This window comes from Erinaceus europaeus, chromosome 11 (assembly GCF_950295315.1).
Source record: "Erinaceus europaeus chromosome 11, mEriEur2.1, whole genome shotgun sequence".
NCBI classification, from domain to species: Eukaryota; Metazoa; Chordata; class Mammalia; order Eulipotyphla; family Erinaceidae; genus Erinaceus; species Erinaceus europaeus.
The window spans coordinates 55,449,728-55,468,946 of NC_080172.1; the positions used below are offsets into that span (position 1 = coordinate 55,449,728).

The 19,219-nt window shown below is 45.6% G+C and overlaps 2 protein-coding genes and 1 long non-coding RNA gene across 9 annotated transcripts in view; 2 read left to right on the forward strand and 1 right to left on the reverse strand.

Moving 5' to 3' along the window:
• Nucleotides 1–12,202, reverse strand: part of LOC132541371 (uncharacterized) — a 38,095-nt gene extending 25,893 nt beyond the window's left edge. The window contains exons 1-3 of one of the 2 annotated variants that reach the window (XR_009552574.1): nt 12,107–12,202; nt 11,261–11,347; nt 8,135–8,268 (exon numbers count right to left, since the gene is read on the reverse strand). This is a non-coding gene — a long non-coding RNA (uncharacterized LOC132541371). Of the gene's footprint in view, nt 1–8,134; nt 8,269–11,260; nt 11,348–12,106 lie in introns of those variants that run through there. The other variant, XR_009552573.1, reaches the window with a different exon arrangement.
• MTMR11 (myotubularin related protein 11) lies at nt 174–12,575 on the forward strand. Of its 6 annotated transcripts, none has more exons than XM_016191890.2 (17): nt 176–1,865; nt 2,224–2,314; nt 3,058–3,179; nt 3,570–3,630; nt 3,772–3,914; nt 4,762–4,840; nt 4,968–5,103; nt 5,310–5,397; nt 5,563–5,651; nt 5,743–5,867; nt 6,689–6,755; nt 6,985–7,055; nt 7,579–7,745; nt 7,970–8,185; nt 8,438–8,620; nt 9,043–9,336; nt 9,871–11,171. In XM_016191890.2, exons 1-17 carry the CDS (start codon nt 1,800–1,802, stop codon nt 9,967–9,969), a joined length of 2,097 nt encoding a protein of 698 aa, XP_016047376.1. In that variant the 5' UTR covers nt 176–1,799; the 3' UTR covers nt 9,970–11,171. The 6 variants fall into 6 exon arrangements, 5 of the variants coding, with proteins under 5 accessions (XP_060057759.1, XP_060057757.1, XP_016047376.1 ...); XM_007531568.3 differs by having other exon boundaries at nt 8,012–8,185; XM_060201776.1 differs by lacking the exons at nt 9,043–9,336; nt 9,871–11,171 and adding an exon at nt 12,443–12,575 and having other exon boundaries at nt 174–1,865.
• Nucleotides 12,533–18,449, forward strand: SF3B4 (splicing factor 3b subunit 4). The gene is made up of 6 exons (XM_007531570.3): nt 12,533–12,668; nt 13,129–13,257; nt 13,712–14,254; nt 14,554–14,760; nt 17,693–17,866; nt 18,043–18,449. The coding sequence occupies exons 1-6, from the start codon at nt 12,635–12,637 to the stop codon at nt 18,228–18,230; spliced, it is 1,275 nt and encodes a 424-aa protein (XP_007531632.1). The 5' UTR covers nt 12,533–12,634; the 3' UTR covers nt 18,231–18,449.
• Nucleotides 18,450–19,219: the final 770 nt, after the last annotated feature.

Sequence of the window (19,219 nt, forward strand, 5' to 3'; positions counted from 1 at the left end):
CCTCCCTCCTCCAGCTGCCCCTCCTAGCAGCTTTTACTCCCGGCACAAACCTGCAGCCTACCCAGGATTCTATTCTGAAAATGGAAAAATCTGATGGAATCCCTGGCCTGTCTACTCTCCCTCCCAGTCCCCACCCCCCCCCCACACACACACACCCTACCCGCGGTCCGGAGGGATGGGGAGGCGCTGGTGGCCGGCGGTGGGCCTCCTGCTACTAAACCCTTAGCTGCTGTCCCCTTTGCATTTCTGCTTGGGTGCTCCAAGTCATCCATTTATTTTCCCCGGCCTCTCTCCCCCCATGCTCTGATTCTCTCTTTCCTATTACGACAGACAGACCCCCGATGTGTGGTTCCCTCCCCGCTACTCCGTGAAGGCCCACGGAATACAGGTGGGGGTGGGTGCTAGATGTCATTTTCCGGATTGCTGGGGTCACGCTGCTAGGCCACCTAGCAGGTATGTGCTTCGCTGTTGCAGATAGATTCCTTCATCACAATAGCTTTCCTATTTCCACAGTTGCAGCCAAGATGGGGGACTTAAAAAACTGAGGTCAGAAGGGGTGGGGGGTAGTTGTGTATCAGTTTGGAAAATGGAGCCCTCACCTAAAGCTGCTGCTTCTGTATACTCAAAATCAATAAAACAGCAACTCATTAACTCTTTATTTTGTACTTCATTTCCTGTCTTTTTCATACTGAAATGTAGTTTGGTTTTTCCTCCCCCTCATTTCTCTCCTCTGGTCACTTTCAGCTTCAGTTTACTTTTTCACTGGTATCCCCCACCTGCACCTTTTGTTTCTTGGGGTGGGGGTGAAGGATGGGAAAGAGAAGAGGGCTTGTCACAGAGGTTTCTAACCCTCGGCTTTTATAGCTGTGATCATGAAACATTAATTTGGAGATCTGGTGTCTAGGCTGCAGAGAGGGTCATGCACTTGAATCGGGTTCTCATTTCTAGTTGGTTGTGTGTATATTCGATGCATAAGGTGATAAGCTCTTTTCCTTGGGCTTCCACTCCCCCCCCCCCATATCCAGCCTGCTGTAAACATACTAACCTTTACTCTACCTTTCCTGGAGATTTTCAGTTTCTCTACATCTCCACCCATATCCTTCACATAAGTGACTTGCTATGTTCCCTAGAGAAGGATATACAGCTAACTCACCACCCTCATAAATTCTTAGACCTTCCCAGACAAAAGCCCGCTCTGACTTCCAGTTTCCAAGTATTTCTCCTTCTTGGCTACTTTTGTTAAGTCTCCTGGGCAAGGCCTTCAGGAGGCCTGAACTATTTTTGCATCTCCATTCCCTCCCACCTCACTGCCCCCTTTAAGAAGCTAGAAAAAAAAGAAAAAAGGAAAACTAGTTTCCGAGAAAAACCATCACTGAGAATCCAGATGAGTAACCCAGACAATTCCAGTTCAATAATCCCTGTTGCTGCTCCCCTCACTGGGTCCAATGTTCAGGTACAGGAAGAGAATAGGATCTGAGATGGGATAAGGCAGGGAATTGGCTATCACCTTTCTCAGGCTCTTCCATTTTCCCCAAATAGTGTGCATTCTCCTTTAAGGGGCTGGGCATCTCTGCAGCCTGCTCCCAGTCTGAAGTTTCCGAGGAGCCTCCTTCAGCTGAGCAGGACACACCTTCCCAAAAACCCCAAGTCCTGCTATACACCTCAATGCATCTCTCCCTTTGCCTCTCTTCCTGACTGCCCCAACTCAGCCACAACTCCCAGCCGCTCTCCCAGGGACTTGAGTATCTTCTGAGGTCTCCCCACCATAGCTGCTCTGTCCCCCGGATGGAGCCAGAGAAATGTGGTGGGGGGGCCGGGGCCACAGTTTTAACATCGCCCCCCAGAAGGACAACCCAGAATTGGGGGTAAGGAGAAGGAATTTGGGGGTGGTTGGCAAGAGGGGTGTACAGGTATGATGTAGCTATAAAAGACCAGGGAGAAAAGGACTGGGAAGAGGGTGTGTCCCCTCTCAACTACTAGAGCTTGGTTGATGGAGCTTGGTCTGTCTTTTCACAGTCTCAAGTTCAATGTTTCATTATCCATTAACCAGCCCCTCCCTACATTGTCTGCCATCCCTGACGGGTCTTGAGCTTCCCCATAGCCACTGATCTTAGTTTCCCCTCTGAGAGTCCCAGTGTAGGCCTCCAAAGATAGTGGCAGAGGTAATCCCAGAGTCTAGCAGAGTCTGGAGAGGCCTAGGGATTATCCCTCTACCCTTCTTAGCTCTCTGCACCAAAGTCTATCCAAGGGAGTGGAATGCCAGAGCCCAGGAGAAATCAGCTTGGCAGTTGCCTAACTTCTGGATGTCTCTCAGGTAATGACCTAATACTTCTGACCTCCAAAGAGTTTTCCAAATTTCACCCTGCTCAAACTGTTTCATACCTTCACCCATGAGACCTCTGTTCTCCTCTCCTGGCTCAAGTACATCTGTCTGAGGCTTGTTCTCTCTGTTCAGAGCTGGCTGGGAGCTTTTGGCCCTGTTTTCTTGACTCTGTTGCCCCTTTCCTCATTTACTTATTCAAGAAATGTTTCAGTGTCTGCAATATGCCAGACATTATCCTGGGCTCTAGAGTAAGAGAATGCAAATACTATTTTTCTAAATGATCTAGTAGAGCTAGGGAAGAATCTTATTTTAAAACCTCCTGTCTCATTGACCTGGGAGGTATACAAAGGGCAGAGCACTGGACTTGCATGCCTGAATCCCTGAGTGCAAGTCCCAGCATTGTATGTGTCAGACTTATGCTCTAGTTCTCTTTATCATGCTAATAAAGTAAATAAATTTATTTATTTTTAAAAAATATTTATTTTTAATGAAAGAGAGATAAAGAGAGGAAGACCAGAGCACTGCTCAGTTCTGGTATGGTGGTGCTGGGGATTAAACCTGGGACCTCAGAGCTTCAGGCATGAAAGGTTTTTGCAGAACCATTATACTGTCTCCCCAGAGCCAAGTAAACAAATTTTTAAATATAACAAAACCTCCAATTTCAAAGAAGTGGGCATATACAGGTGTGGGCAATGCTACAACAGTCACCACCTGCTTCTTCTCTGTCCCCACAGGGGAACAGATCTTAGCCTGGGCGCCTGGGATAAGAAAAGGGCTGGAACCTGAACTGCCTGGAACCCTGATCTGCACCAACTTGAGGGTCACCTTCCAGCCCTGTGGATGGCAGCGGAGTCAGGTGAGACGGCTAGGGCACTGGAAGGAGCAGTTAGTGGGAAGCGGGTAGAGCACTAAAAGAGTTTAGCACACTTGTGATCCAGGAAGTGGCGCAGTGAATAAAGCACTGGACTCTCAAACATGAGGTTCTGAGTTCAATCACTGGCAACACATGTACCAGAGTGATGTCTGCTTCTTTTTCACTCATCGTCTTTCTCATTAATAAATAAAATCTTTTTTAAAAAGTTTATCAAACTCTAGGGAAGATGAGTGAGAGTTAGACTTCAGGGCTGGCTTTTAAACTCTGTGCACTGGTAAGTGGGGACTATCTCTAGGAAGGTCAGGGGCTGCCAAGGTAGGAAAATGAGAGTTCCAGTGTCTTTAGCATACATAGTTCATGTGCTTCCTCTAGGATACTCCTCTGAGCAGTGAATACGATTTTGCTCTGGTCAACATTGGGCAGATAGAGGCTGGTAAGTGGGTTTTGGTGGAGGGACTCAGGGCTGTGTTGGAACCCCTCCTCATACTCCTCTATACTCAGAAGACAGTCAGGGGTAGGAAGGGTTGGAATAGTTTCTCCTATGGGGAATCTGATCTCCAACCCTTGACTTCAGTGAGTGGCCTGTCCCGGGTTCAGCTCCTCCGGCCTGGGTCTTTGCTTAAATTTATCCCTGAGGAGATTCTGATTCACGGTCGAGACTTCCGGCTGCTCAGAGTTGGTTTTGAAGCTGGAGGACTCAAGCCTCAAGCCTTTCAGGTAAGGGATAGCCAACCTAAGCACACCATCTCTCCTTGAACCTGGGGGGTCCTTTCCCTGGTACTCCAGTTCTCCCTAACACCCTGGATTTCCCTCATCATTCTGCTTTTCTCCTCAAGGACAGCTTAAAAGGCAGGTGGAGGGTAGATAGCATAATGGTTATGCAGGTTCAATCCCATCCCCTGCACCACCATAAGCCAGAGCTGAGCAGTGCTCTGGTAAAAAAAAAAAAAAAAAAAAAAAAAAAATTGAGGCAAATGACAATGAGGCAGTTTGAATTTTATCCCTGCTTTGATGACTGTCAGGGTGATTGTACAAGTCTCTTCCTTTGAAAAGCAGAATAGGTTTGAATATGATTATTTCTCCAATTCTTCCTAGAATTAAGATTTTGTGGAGTCAGGCGGTAGCGCAACAGGTTAAGCGCACATGGTGCAAAGCGCAAGGACCGCTTAGGATCCAGGTTCAAGCCCCTAGTTCCCCACCTGCAGGGAAGTCGCTTCACAGGCGGTGAAGCAGGTCTGCAGGTGTCTTTCTGTCTCTCTTCCTCTCTATCTCCCCCTTCCCTCTCAATTTCTCTCTGTCTCTATCTAATAACAAATAAGTATTTAAAAAAAAACTGAATAAAAGAAGTTTAAAAAAAAAGAATAAACTTTTTTTTTTAAAAAAAGATTTTGTGGTTCTGGGTGCATTCTTACCCCAGTCCCCATGAACTGTGTCAGTGTCCTTCATTCAGAACTGTCTTTGCAGTTCTGTGTTGGTGGCAGAGAGTGGAATCATACTTGAGCCCAATTCCTTGCTTTTCACTTCTTTAGTCCAAACCAAACAATACAGTAGTCTTTCTCCATAGGTGACCATGGCCATTGTCAAAGCCAAAGCTCAGAGCAGCCAAGGCCAACAGTATGCGGGGATAATCCTGAGCAAGGCTGGTGAGTAAGGGCGTGGGAAGAAGGTAAGGACAGGGTACGGAGTCTGGAAAAGCAAAGGCTGCCTGGAGACAGAAGAGCTAAGAAGGTATGCTTCTGGTTCCTCCTCTGTGCCTCTCTCCTGCCTTAGGCCAGAGTTCTGCTTCCAGAAATCCACCTATCCCCCTCCTGGAGACATCAGAAGACTGGGAGACTGAGCGGAAAAAACAGGGGGCCAGGGACTGGAGGGTCAGTACTGTCAACGAGAGGTTCGACTTAGCCACCAGGTGATCCTCTCAACTTATTCCATGTTTCTCTCATCCTCAAAAAGATTCCCTTAAATGCTGGTCTCTTAGAACATCCACAGAACTATCCTGCTTACCTCATAGTTGAAGTTCCCCTGGAATAGTCCTTCATGAGCAGCTTTCTTGTGATAACACCTTTGCATTATAACTAGGTCACTAAGCCACATTGTGCCCTCTCAATTCCATAGCCTCTCCCGTTACTTCTGGGTCCCTAAACGAACTCTGGACAGTGAGGTCAGGAGAACATTTGGCCACTTCCATCAGAGCCGTGGACCGGTTAGTGTGAGGGTCATGGTAATAGTTGGCGTCCCAAGGGTCATGGGTGGGGAGGTGGGGCAATGTGAAGGGGAGGGAGCCTTGTGAGGACACAGGGAGACCAGGGATGGGATAGGGCTGGGAGTTTCTCACACTCACTGTGAGTGAGACCCTCTCACTGTGCAGCGCCTATCCTGGCACCACCCTGCAGGCAGTGACCTTCTCCGCTCTGGTGGCTTCTGTACAGCCAGTGACCCTAACAAAGAGGACATCAGGTGAGGGAAGGTTTGATGATGGGATTTGGCGATTAGAGAGATGGTTAGGGCTAGCTTCTCCTTTTACTTTTTGACTCCCTGCCCCCTCTAGAGCTGTGGAGTCCATGCTCCAGGCCGGGCATTCAGATGTAGTCCTGGTAGACACAATGGATGAGCTGCCCAGTCTTGCAGATGTCCAGCTTGCGCACTCAAAGCTGAGAACCCTCTGCCAGCCTGGTGAGAGTAACCTTTGACCTCTTAACCTCCCAACCCTAGACCTGCTTATCCTAAGATAGTTTTCTCTTCTGCCTGCTATAAATGATCTATTGATAGTATAGTTTTCTAGTCAATTCCCAACAACAAAATTTCTAAATATAACATTAACTGGGGTGTGGTGGTGCACCCGGTTGAGTGCATATGTTACAGTGCACAAAGACCCAGGCTCGAGCCCCAGTCCCTACCTGCAGGGGGAAAGCTTCATAAGTGGTGAAGTAGTATTGCACGTGTCTCTCTCTCCCTATCACCCCCTTACCTCTTGATTTCTGGCTGTCTCTACCAAATAAATAAATAAAAATTTTTGTTGTTGTCATCACTGGGTTTTACCACACAAGGCTGACTTTTTCAAATAGAGACAGAGCTAGACAGAGAGAAAGCCACCATAGCACTGAAGCTTCTTTAAGTGAGGTGGGGGCTAGACTCAAACCTGGGCTGTGCCCATGACAAAGCAAGCACAGTATCCAAATGAGCTATTTTGCCAGTCCACAGGAGATACTTGCAGTACTGTTCCACTGTGCCTGAAGCTTCCCCCTGCAGGTGGGGTATGAGAACTTGAATCTAGGTGCTCACACATGGTCATGTGTACACTTCACTGGATGTGTCACTACCCTGCCACTAGCAATGTTTTACATTCACCATTTAATTTTCAAAAACTCATGTCCATAGATTCCTAACTCTAGACCGAGGCAACTACCACCTAATTTATCACTTGAAGATAACAACCTGGAAATGTGTATTTTGATCTCTTTGTCCTTCTACCCCAACCCCCCATTCTGTATCAGATTCATCTGCAGCTGAGGATAAATGGCTATCAGTCCTGGAAGGAACACGGTGGTTGGACTATATCAGGTACTCCCTCTTTCTAGTAGCTATGATTTACAGTTCCAGCTCCTCTAACCTTCTGTTAACTTGGACACCTAAATGTCTTTTCTATTCTTCCCTTAGCTTCCTAAGATGTATTTGCTGCTCCTTAGGAAAAGGGGCAGAGTTTTGGAGTCCATCTGTTTCATTCCTTGACCCACCACTCTCTTCCTATATTCTTACATTCTTCATTCCTTTTCTTCACCTGCCCTTCCAGGTCTTGTCTTCGAAAGGCCAGTGACATTACAGTCTTAGTTACATCCAGGGTTCGCTCTGTAGTTCTTCAAGGTAAGTTTGAGTCAACCCATGGCACTCCAGTCCTTGCTTTTTGCCTTTATCTACCTAACTGGATTTGCTTGAGGAGGAAGAATAAAGCTCCCCTGTCCCCTTCTAGTGCTAGCATTCTCTTCTGCCACTAGAAACTGCCCGAGAGTGCCAGCTTATCTTTTGTGGCTACCTGTGACTCCCCACTAAACTTCAGTCCCTAAAAGTAGGGCTCTCAGTCCTCTTTTCCCATTCTTCCATCAGTGGATGGGGAATGAGGTTGGGGTGGGACGGACAATGTGGAAGCTGGTGTGAGATACAAGATTCTCCTCCTGCATGTGAAGCTGGCTGCTTTTCTCCAGGGGGAGTCTATTAAGTGAGTCATTCAAGGTCTTTATTTTCTCTTTATTTCTATGTTCCTTCTCAATCCTACCTACCTTCAACTTTCCCCGTGCCTCCCTTTTTACCATGCTTCCCTTTCTTCTTCTCTTTTGTTCTAGTACCTTGGCTCCTCCTTCTTTGTCCCTTCTCCCTCTTTATCACCCAGAGCACAGTGATCGTGATTTCAATGGCCTCCTCTCTTCACTCGTCCAGCTGCTTTCAGCCCCTGAAGCCAGAACTCTGCTTGGCTTCCAATCACTAGTGCAAAGAGAGTGGGTGGCAGCTGGACATCCCTTCCTGACACGATTTGGGGAAACTACAGCCAGTGAAGAGGTGAGAATGTTTGGGGGAGGTCTTGGGGGTATTACTAAATAAACAAGGGGATGAGAAAGCTATAAAGTATAATCCATTGAAAGTATATCAGGTCAGAAGAGCCCAGGCTTGACGGGAGACCCAGTGAGTGAGACACAGTTCAACTCAGTTTCCAATCCCTGACCTCAGTGGTCCCTATTCCCGTGACCCTACACCTCTACCACTTTGTTCCTTTTCCTATTTAGGTCTGCACATCCCTTCCAACCTTTCAGTTTCCCTCTTCTCAGGCCCCAGTGTTCCTCCTCTTCTTGGATTGCGTCTGGCAGCTCCTCCAGCAGTTTCCAGCTGAGTTTGAATTCTCTGAGTTTTTCCTTCTTGCTCTTCATGATAGCGTCAGGGTTCCTGATACTCTTACATTCTTGAGGGATACTCCCTGGGAGCGTGGAAAGCAGAGTGGACAGGTTGGTGACTTCCGGTTTTCATTTTTTTCCCCCCTTCATTGAGTACTCTCTGAATTTTAGTCTTGATTTATTAAATGTGAGTTCTGTGGGAGGGGAAAAGGGAGGTTAGTGCTCAGCCTCAGAATTGAACTTTCACCCCATATCTGATTTCTGGAGTAAGAAGTGAATTTCATTTCTCTTTAGCCTTGGGAGGGGAGAAAGAATATCTGTAAATTTTATTTAACTATCCTTCTCATTGCTTCCTGTGTCTAGTCCAACTCTTATACGAAAGTCTACACTCCAGGATACTGTCAGCTTCCAGCGGGGGACTCAATTAACCCACAGCTGTCTGTCTGGAACTGGAGTTTACGCTACAGCAATGAACAGAGACTTCAATTCCATAATCCTGGCTATGACCCAGAATCGTGTCCAGATTCTTGGCTCCCCAGACAACAGGTGAGGTGTCTAAATTTCCTCAATTCCTGTTGCTTTCTCATATCTTTTGAAATGGAGAGAAGTGGAGAGAGTATCTGCATTCCCCAAGGAATTCCCTATTCTGTAGCATTTACTAATCATGCTTATACCTATGAAGACAGAAATCATAAAATAGTAAATAATATCCTTATTACCCTCACCTGTTTATTAATCTGTCCCATGTATATATTTTACAAGTTTCCCTAAAACAATTTTTTATCAGTCCTGAGGCCTAGGTTTAAAGCCTAATGATTATATAAAAGAGAGGTCAAAGGGAGAGCCTTGTAGTTCACTCACTAGTGCAGCGCTAAGTGGGTGGCAGTTGGACATTCCTTCCTGACCTAGTTTGGAAAAACAGGTCACCTGGTTTCTACATGGTCATTTGATTTCCATTTCCTCTTTAGTCAAGCTTCACGGTTCCTGGACCCCCCAGTTCTGTGTGGCTCTTCTCTAGAGGGGCCCTGACTCCCCTGAATCAGCTCTGTCCTTGGAGAGACAGTTCTTCCATGCTGGCAATCTCTTCTCGTTGGTTCCCCCGACCTGCTATCTCCTCTGAAAGCATGGCTGATCAGGAGTGGGGGCTCCCCTCACACTGGGGTGCTTGCCCTTTACCTGCGGGGTTGCTGTTGCCCAGATGTCTGGGACCCCAGATCAAGCTCTGGAAACGTTGCTACCTGAGGGGAAGGCCTGAGATCCAGGTGAGAAGGGAAGGAAGTAATTACAAGTGGGAGAAGGGGCTTGACTGCTGCACCAGATATTCTAGGAGAAAGCAGATGTTTCTAGGACCTAGGAAAGCAAGGGGCTTGGGAATTAGGAAGTGAAGTACTATTCTTTTAAAATTATTTTTATTATCTTTATTTATTTATTGGATAGAGACAGCCAGAAATTGAGAGGGAAAGGGGTGATAGAGAGGGAGAGAGACACCTGCAGCACTGCTTCACCACTTGCAAAGCTTTCCCCCTGCAGGTGGGGACCAGGAGTTCAAACCTGGGTCCTTGTGCATTGTAACGTGCGCTCAACCAGGTGTACCACCACCCAGCACCCTAAAGTACTGTTCTTATTTGTATGGAGGGAGGTGCGACAGAAGGGAAAGTTAAGTAAACGGCTTGTGATTTAGATCAAGTGGAACCTAGGACATAGTTGGAGGGGAAGAGATATGTAAAGATGTCAAAGGTACCTGACATCTAAAGAGCTAGAGCTATAATACTGTTCCCCTTTGTCTTTCTCCACAGATGGGTCTCTTAGCTCCCACAATATCTGGCCTCCAGGATGAGCTAGCCCATCTTCAGGAGCTATTAAGGAAATGGACACCAAGAATAAATAACTCCTGAGCATCATTTAAAGAAAAGAGACCGGAGCCAGGTGGTAGTGCAGTAGGTTAAGCACAGGTGGCGCTAAGCGCAGGGACCTGCGTAAGGATCCCGGTTCAAGCCCCCGGCTCCCCACCTGCAGGGGAGTCGCTTCACAGGCGGTGAAGCAGGTCTGCAGGTGTCTGTCTTTATCTCCCCCTGTCTTCCCTTCCTCTCTCCATTTCTCTGTCCTATCCAACAACGACATAATAACAACAATAACAATAACTACAACAATAAAACAACAAGGGCAACAAAAGAGAATAAACAGATATTAAAAAAATTAAAAAATTATTATAAAAAAAAAAGAAAGAAAAGAGACCCAAATACCAATCTCTCCCAATCTTGTTGAAATTACTGGCTTTCTTAGGGAGTTAGGCAGTAGTACAGAGGGTTAAGCACAGGTGGCACAAAGCGCAAGGACCAGAGCAAGGATCCCAGTTCGAGCCCCTGGCTCCCCACCTGCAGGAGAGTCGCTTCACAGGCTGTGAAGCAGGTCTGCAGGTGTCTATCTTTCTCTCCCCCTCTGTCTTCCCCTCCTCTCTCCATTTTTCTCTGTCCTATCCAGCAACAAAGACAATAAAAATAAAAAGAAGGGCAACAAAGGGGAATAAATAAATATTTTTTAAAAAAGAAATTACTGGCTCTCTTGGGCCTTGTATAACGTAGTCTAGGGTGAGGGTTCTTATGAAATTCTTGCAATTTTTCTCATCTGATCTTCTTGCCTTACACTCTAGCTCATACACAAACTTAAAAACAAACCCATTCAAATAGATAGTGTTAACCTTCAATTCTTGTTTTAAGTCTTGGGATTTGAGGAATTAACAACAACAAAATACAGTGTCAGGAACATTCTTTCTCTTAAGCTGTGAGATCAGGGCCATAAGGTGGCTCAGTGAGCAGAATGCCTTCCATATGTGAGGCCCTGGGTTTGATTTTCCACATATTAAAATAAATAAATAAAATATATGTATATATATAACGACAGAGATGCTGCTCTTCAACACCAAGATGCCAAGCAGACCTCATTTTTACCTCCTTTTTCTGCTTCTTTAATTCCAATGCCTGTTTCTTCCATTATAGTTTCCACGGGTATGGCGTGACACCGGCACACCGGCTTTTCCAATTGTAAATTTTTGTATGACATTTTTATTTAAGGAGCTCATTAAAGTACAGTATTTATACATGGTGTTGGCATTTTCCTGTGCCTGAACAAAATGTCTTAGGTAGGAGGGCTGGAAAAATAGGATCACTGGGTAGAGCCACACTTTACCATGCCTACTTGGATTGGAGCCTTGACACTCCAAGGGAGCACCATGGAGAGCAACAAAGGCGGTGGAGTGGTGCTGTGGTCTCTCCTCTAAGAAAAAAGGAGAGAAAGAAAAGAGAAAACTGAGTTCTGGAGGCTATGTATGGTGCATTCTCGCCCCGAGTTCATATTCCTGTTCCCTGTTAAAAAAACGGGGGTGGGGGAGTAACAATAATAACCACAAGGTTAAAACAAGGGTAACAAAAGGGAAAAAAAAAAAAGAAAAAGCTTCCTCGAGCAGTGGATTCATGGTGCAGGCACGGAATCCCAGCAATAACCCTGGAGGCTATGGTAGTTTAGTGGTTATGTGGAAGACTCATACTTGAGGCTCCGTGGTCTCAGGTTCAATCCTCAGCACTAGCATAAGCGGAACAGTGCCCTAATGTCTGTCTCTTTCATTAAAGATAAATTTAAAAAAATAAAAATAGGGACTGGGAGGTGGCACATCTGGTTAAGTACAGGGATCCAGGTTCAAGCCCCTCTCCATACCTTCAGGGAGGAAGCTTCTTGAGCGGTGAAGCAGTGATGCAGGTCTGTCTATCCTCCTTTCCTCTCAATTTCTGTCCTATCAGTTAAAATAACTAAAAATATAAAGCTAAAATATTTTTAAAATCCTAGGTAAAAGTGTGTGGTGGGTGGGTGTGACTCAAAACATGGGACCCACTAGATTACTGCCAAAGGAGTAAGGTAACATAAAGTGAGGATCTGCAGAATTCACATGTAACTTGGGGAAGGGACAGATGGGGCAACACATCTGGTTTTTTATCAAGAACTAGAAAATCTTCTGCAATCTTTTAAGTGTTGCATCACCTGTTTGTTAAGTTTCTGGGTATATCTGTGATGACTGAGACTCAGGCTCTCCGGCTGCGCTGGCACAGACACCCGCAACCAAACACCTCTCGCACCTCACACCCCGCCGGGAAGAGCCGCCTCTGCGCCCGCAGGCAGCCAGTTCCCTCTGTGTACGAAAGAAGGGCCATTAGGGTACACGGCATGTACGAAGTGATGGGTTTCCCTTAGCTTCCGGATTTACATTTGGGGGAGGGGCTACGTGATCCTTTCACGTCTTGCAGTGACTCGAGAGGGCCTTGTGTTTTCTGTCCTACCTTCCCCACCCTGTTCGCTCGCAGACTTGCCTCCACACAGGACGCGGGGGCGAAACACCACCAAAACACGTAACACTGTCCGCGGCTTCTAAGATGGCCGCGACCCCTTCTGGCTCCTCCCCTTACACAACCCCCGCTTCCGCTCCACGGCTGCCTTCGCCCCGGAAGTGGAAGTAGCGACTGAGGTCAGAGGGCGGAATCGCTCCCTGGAGACGGCGGGAGCTCTTTAGCTATGGCGGCCGGGCCGATCTCCGAACGAAACCAGGGTGAGTGAAAGGAACATCCCAGAGTGGGCCAGGGGAGACTGGGAGGTCCAGACTAGCACCAGAAGTGATTCCTCCGGGATGGAAGGCTGGGTAGTCCCGGGCAGGCTCAAGATTGGCCCCCAATTCTGCTGGGAGCGTTGTGGTCAGGTGCAGGCTGAGGCCTGTAGGTTTAACTTTTTATCTTCTGTCCAGTTTCCTGCTGACTCCTCATTTAAAAAAACCAACAAAAAAAACCCCCACAAAGATAGCATTTGCAGAAGATCTCTAAGTTTGACTTCAGAATGTTACTTTGTTCTTGGGAAGTGTAAGGATATTATTTAATGTTACTTTTTTCCCCTTTTTGCTCCGGTAACCCATTTTTCATCACCAACTCCCCCTCGTGGGTCCTATCTTCATGTTTCTTTCCTGTCATACCATTGCTGTCCCAACATCCTACTCCCGTCCTACTCCTGTTCTCCAGATGCCACAGTGTACGTGGGGGGCCTGGACGAGAAAGTTAGCGAACCGCTGCTATGGGAGCTGTTTCTCCAGGCAGGGCCGGTTGTCAACACCCACATGCCAAAGGATAGAGTTACTGGTCAGCACCAAGGTGAGTATGTGGCAGGAGGTGCATTGATGTGTTGAGGGGACAAACTACTCCAGGAGGGGACCAGTAGTATTCACAGTTATTTTGAAATGAGCAACGCAAAAAATTCTCTAAAACCTGTGTCAGTGTTTCTGAAACTATTCTTCTTCAGTCTAACGCTCTCCCAACTGAGCTATTTCGGCTCTATCTGAAACTATTCTTAAATTAAACGGAGTTATTATTTTCTGTTCTTTATTATTTTTATTTTTACCAGAGCACTGCTCAGCTCTGGGTTATGGTGGTGTGGGGGATTGAACCTGGGACTTTGAAGCTTCAGGCATGAGTCTTTGCATAACCATTGTGCTTTCTACCCCTCGCCCCTATTTCTTGTTCTTTTTGTGTGCTCAAACACAAAGGTGGATGAGTTATACCACATTGTCAGTCACTGAAGTTGTTTCCCTCTCTTCCACTTCTCCAGGCTATGGCTTTGTGGAATTCTTGAGCGAGGAGGATGCTGACTATGCCATTAAGATCATGAACATGATCAAGCTCTATGGGAAGCCAATAAGAGTGAACAAGGCATCAGCTCACAACAAAAACCTGGATGTGGGGGCCAACATTTTTATCGGAAACCTGGACCCAGAGATTGATGAGAAGCTACTTTATGATACTTTCAGTGCTTTTGGGGTCATTTTACAAACCCCCAAGATTATGCGAGACCCTGACACAGGCAACTCCAAAGGTTATGCCTTTATTAATTTTGCTTCGTTTGATGCATCGGATGCAGCGATTGAGGCCATGAATGGGCAGTACCTCTGTAACCGGCCTATCACTGTTTCTTATGCCTTCAAGAAGGACTCCAAGGGTGAACGCCATGGCTCAGCAGCTGAGCGACTTCTGGCAGCCCAGAACCCACTCTCCCAGGCTGATCGCCCCCACCAGCTGTTTGCAGATGCACCCCCTCCACCTTCTGCCCCCAATCCTGTGGTGTCATCATTGGGGTCTGGGCTTCCTCCACCAGGTAAAGCTTTTGGTTGAAAATATGTTTGTCCTGGGTTGGGGATGGACAGTGGATAGGAAGAAGAACCTGAAAAGCAGGCAGTAGGTCAGTGAGTAGTGAGGGAGAACTGAGAACTAAGAAGTGATGGTTTGATAGTGAATAAGTTTTTTGAATTGAATTGCTTAACATTGCTACTGACTTTAGAGAGCTAGAGAAAGAGGGAAAGCGCTCATCCTGCCTTGAGAGGCCAGAACTCTAAAGTTGGGCTCTCTAGAAATAACATCTCACTGTCACTAACTATTCTTTCATATCCCCTGTAGGCATGCCTCCTCCTGGCTCCTTCCCACCCCCAGTGCCACCTCCTGGAGCCCTTCCACCTGGGATACCCCCAGCCATGCCTCCACCACCTATGCCTCCTGGAGCTGGAGGACATGGCCCCCCATCAGCTGGAACCCCAGGAGCTGGACACCCTGCACATGGACATTCACATCCACACCCTTTCCCACCGGGTGGAATGCCCCATCCTGGTAGGTGCTTTTTTACTGAGAAAGGGAGGCATGAGCTTGGTAGAAGAGTTCTATCAACACTTACGCTGCTGTTCTTTAATTTTATTATTATTATTTACTTTCCCTTTTTTTCCCCTTGTTTTATAATTATTGTTGTTATTGATGTCGTCGTTGGATAGAACAGAGAGAAATGGAGAGTGGAGGGGAAGACAGGGGAAAGAGAGCTAGACACCTGCAGACCTGCTTCACTGCCTGTGAAGCGACTTCCCTGCAGGTGGGGAGCCGGGGGGCTCAAACCCGGATCCTTACACAGGTCCTTGCGCTTCGTGTCACGTGCGCTTAACCCACTGCGCTACCGCCCAGCCCCCTTATGCTGCGGCTACTATTCCTTAGCAATAAGGAATAATCCCAAAGCTCTCATATCCTTCAGGCATTCTTTATGTAAAACATGATAACTAAAGCACAAATTTGCAGAGTACTATGTTTATCTCAGCAGCTTTCTTGTCTCCATTCAATTTTTCCAAAGAATAATCTAGACACAGGGTTTTACTTCTCTTAACTTTCTTTCATTCTCTCCTCTAACTTCCACTCCAAAGAAGTGACCTAATTGTCAAACTAGGGAACATTTCTGCATCTATCTGGTTTGACCTTTTGCTGTACTTGACAGTGATATGTCCTTCATTTTGAAAATCTCGATGCTTGCGTGTTTTGCTTTGCTTTGCTTTGCTTTTTCACATATCTAATCTTAGCCTATGTAATACACTCCTTTTTTCTCTGCTTGTGCCTAGGTGTTTGTGTTTGATTCTCATTTCTCTTACTTGTGCAATGATTCCTCCTACCTAGTAACATAGAGCCTTAAACCTGGTAGTTAACAGAACTTCCACCCTCCCCATCCCTTTTAAACAACTTCTTTTAGTATTCTTTGCCTGGAGGAATTGAATTCAGAAATTTAGAAACTACATTTGATTTTTCTCCATTACCTTATTCTATCTCTTTCCCCAGCCACTGTTACCAGTGTCCTAGTTCAGACCCTCATGCTTTCATTATTTCACACCTAATGTACTGTACTGATTTCCTGACAATTTGAGTCCAATTTTCTCTACTTTTGATCCACTTTTACAGAGTAGTTTTCTAAAACACAGGTATTCATATATACTCTTGCTTAAAATTCATGTGGTTCCTTCTGCCTACAAGTAAAACCCAAACTTGTTTCCATAGCAATGCTAGACTATTGAGAGCTTGCTCTCACCCTAGTTATCCCATGGCTGCAGTGTACTTCTGATAGCTGCGTTATTGGTTTTTCTGGAACACATACTGTTTGACACACTGTAATGTTCCTTTCTCTAATTTTTAGGTGGATAATTCTGTCCTCCTAAAAAGTCCTTGTATTTGGTGCTAGGGAATGATACCGAGGGCCTCCCCCTTGTACAGTGCTGATGACCCATCTCCTGGCCCAACTTTTATTCTACTTTTTGTGTGGGGGGAGGTGAGATATCAAAATACTCCTCTACTGCCCATGAAGTATACACATAAGCATATACACACACCCACTCATACCCACACACCTGCATCTAGTACTGCTTCTGGTGTGCTTGAAATCAAACCCAGGAGCTCACACTGAGCACTACCAGACAGTATCTTTGTTAGCTTTCCAAATTGTATCAATAGAATTAACATTCCAGGGAGTTGGACGGTAGCGCAGCGGGTTAAGCGCACGTGTGGCGCAAAGCGCAAGGACCAGCCTAAGAATCCCCCACCTGCAGGGGAGTCACTTCACAGGCAGTGAAGCAGGTCTGCAGGTGTATCTTTCTCTCCCCCTCTCTGTCTTCCCCTCCTCTCCATTTCTCTCTATCTTATCCAACAACGACAATAACTACAGCAACAATAAAACAACAAGGGCAACAAAAGGGAAAATAAATAATATATATATATATATATAAAAGAATTAACATTCCATTTGTTAGACATTTGCATAGCAAAATTGTAGTGCCAAAGTCATGGAAGTACAAGTGAATGGGTGAAGAGCTGGGTTTTTAAAAAATTTCTTTATTGGGAAATTAATGTTTTACATTCGATAGTAAATACAATAGTTTGTACATGCATAACATTGCCCAGTTTTCCATATAACAATACAACCCCCACTAGGTCTTCTGTCATCCTTTTTGGATCTGTATTCCCCTCCCCCCCCCAATCTTTTACTTTGGTACAATACGCCAGTTCCAGTTCAGGTCCTACTTGTGTTTTCTATTCTGATCTTGTTTTTCAACTTCTGCCTGAGAGTAAGATCATCCCATATTCATCCTTCTGTTTCCGACTTACTTCACTTAACATGAATTTCTTTTAAAAAAAGATTTTATAACTACAACAATAAAACAACAAGGGCAACAAAAGGGAATAAATAAATAAAATAAATATTAAAAAAAAAGATTTTATTTATTTAGTAATGAGAAAGACAGGAGAAGAGAGAAAGAACCAGACATCACTCTGGCACATGTGCTGCCAGGGATCGAACTCGGGACCTCATGCTTGAGAGTCCAAAGCTTTATCACTGCGCCACCTCCCGGACCATTAACATGAATTTTTTAAGGTCCATCCAAGATTGGCTGAAAATGGTGGGGTGAGGAGTTTTTTTGGCAGTTGGTTTATGCTGTTAGAATGGTGCTTTGTGTGGTCCGGGGGGGGGGGGGGGGGGGGCGGGTGGCACAGTGATAAAGCTTTGGACTCTCAAGCATGAGGTCCTGAGTTTGATCCCCGACAGCACATGTGCAGAGTGATATCTGGTTCTTTCTCTCTCCTGTCTTTATCATTAAAAAAAAAAAGAAGAAAGAATGGTGCTTTGTACCAGCCTAAGTTTCCATATTCTTTGTTCTCTTCCTTGTTCTCTCTCTCGCTCTCTCTCCCCTACTTTCTCTATCTCCTTTTTGACTTCGCTTTGTCCATTTTGTTTCTATAGGGATGACTCAGATGCAGCTGGCCCACCATGGCCCTCATGGTTTAGGACACCCCCATGCTGGACCCCCAGGCTCTGGAGGACAACCACCACCCCGACCACCACCTGGAATGCCTCATCCTGGACCCCCGCCAATGGGTATGCCCCCCCGAGGGCCTCCATTTGGATCTCCTATGGGTAAGTAGGCCCTTACCTCCTCCCTTATTCTTATATGATATATTCTTTGTTTTCTTTCTCATATCTCTTCTTCTCCAGACTTTAATATCATTGTTACTTTTCCTTTGTCCTCTGCCTCCATTCTCTTATCTTAGTATACAGTTTTGCTTTCACTAACTTAATTTCTCTTCCTGCAGGTCACCCAGGTCCAATGCCCCCCCATGGTATGCGTGGACCTCCTCCGCTGATGCCCCCTCATGGATATACTGGCCCTCCAAGACCCCCACCCTATGGCTACCAGCGGGGGCCACTCCCTCCACCCAGACCCACTCCCCGGCCCCCAGTCCCTCCTCGTGGCCCACTTCGAGGCCCTCTCCCTCAGTAATTTTGTATCCTTTTTCCTTCTGTTTTATGCTTTCCATGTTTTTTTTAATTCCTTGGACCAATTGGAGTTACTATAGCTCCCTGGGGCTAAGGCACATTAACCCCTCTGGGTGGATATTTTTTCTTTTAAGTGTAACTTTTTCAGAATTTTTTTTTACCTCTGTGTTGGTCCTTAGAGTTTTCAAATGCATAGAGACAATAAAACTAAATTCGTTCTTAATTTTTTTGTGGTGTTTTCGTTGGCCAAAGTTATTTCTGTCCTTTTTCTCTTATGAATTGTCAGTGTATTTATGATAAAAGGCAAGGTAGCAGTGAGGGTGTTTTATTTCTTATTTTGAAGGCATTAAATGTAATATACTGTCACAATTGGTGGGCCACTGCACAATAGCAACTGTTTTCTTACACACTATTTATATTTAGTTTATAAAAATGGAAATCAATATCTAGGGTCATTGTAAATAGTGAATTTCCTGGAGCTATACTTGCCAAAATTTGAAGTAATAAGCACAAAACTATTGCAGCACTGTTTGTACTAACAGTAGATTGAAAACAAGACACATATTCATCTGTAAGGAAGTGTATAGAATGGACAAATAAGCAGACCTCCATAATACAGTACTAAGTAGTCAAAAGGAATGAGGATGACTACATACTGTTGTGGAGAGCTCTAAGACTTAACTAAAAGCAGAAAGTCACATGCAGAGCACAATGTATAGTATGCTGCTTTATCCAAGGGGCAGCACAAAGATAACTATTTGTTATATTTTTATTTATTTTTGCAGTGCAGGGGCCAAATCAAAGGGTAGATACGAAGAGGGAAAGACACCATAACACTGGTCTGCCTTCTCTGGAGCTTCATGCATGATAAGGCACATAACTACTATATATCTCCAGACCCTTGCGTGTGTGTGTGTGTGTGTGTGTGTGTGTGTGTGTGTATATATATATATACTTTTTTAATTTATAAAAAGGAAATATTGACAAAAGCAT

Bases quoted from the DNA above. Each gene is read 5' to 3' on its own strand.
- MTMR11 (XM_016191890.2), top strand. From the start codon at position 1,800: ATGTGGTGGGGGGGCCGGGGCCACAGTTTTAACATCGCCCCCCAGAAG. The intron at 3,180-3,569 runs GTGAGACGGCTA...TGCTTCCTCTAG, and splicing joins GTGGATGGCAGCGGAGTCAG to GATACTCCTCTGAGCAGTGA. The intron at 7,746-7,969 runs GTGAGAATGTTT...TTTCCTATTTAG, and splicing joins AAACTACAGCCAGTGAAGAG to GTCTGCACATCCCTTCCAAC.
- SF3B4 (XM_007531570.3), top strand. From the start codon at position 12,635: ATGGCGGCCGGGCCGATCTCCGAACGAAACCAGG. The intron at 14,255-14,553 runs GTAAAGCTTTTG...TATCCCCTGTAG, and splicing joins GTCTGGGCTTCCTCCACCAG to GCATGCCTCCTCCTGGCTCC. The intron at 14,761-17,692 runs GTAGGTGCTTTT...TTGTTTCTATAG, and splicing joins GGGTGGAATGCCCCATCCTG to GGATGACTCAGATGCAGCTG.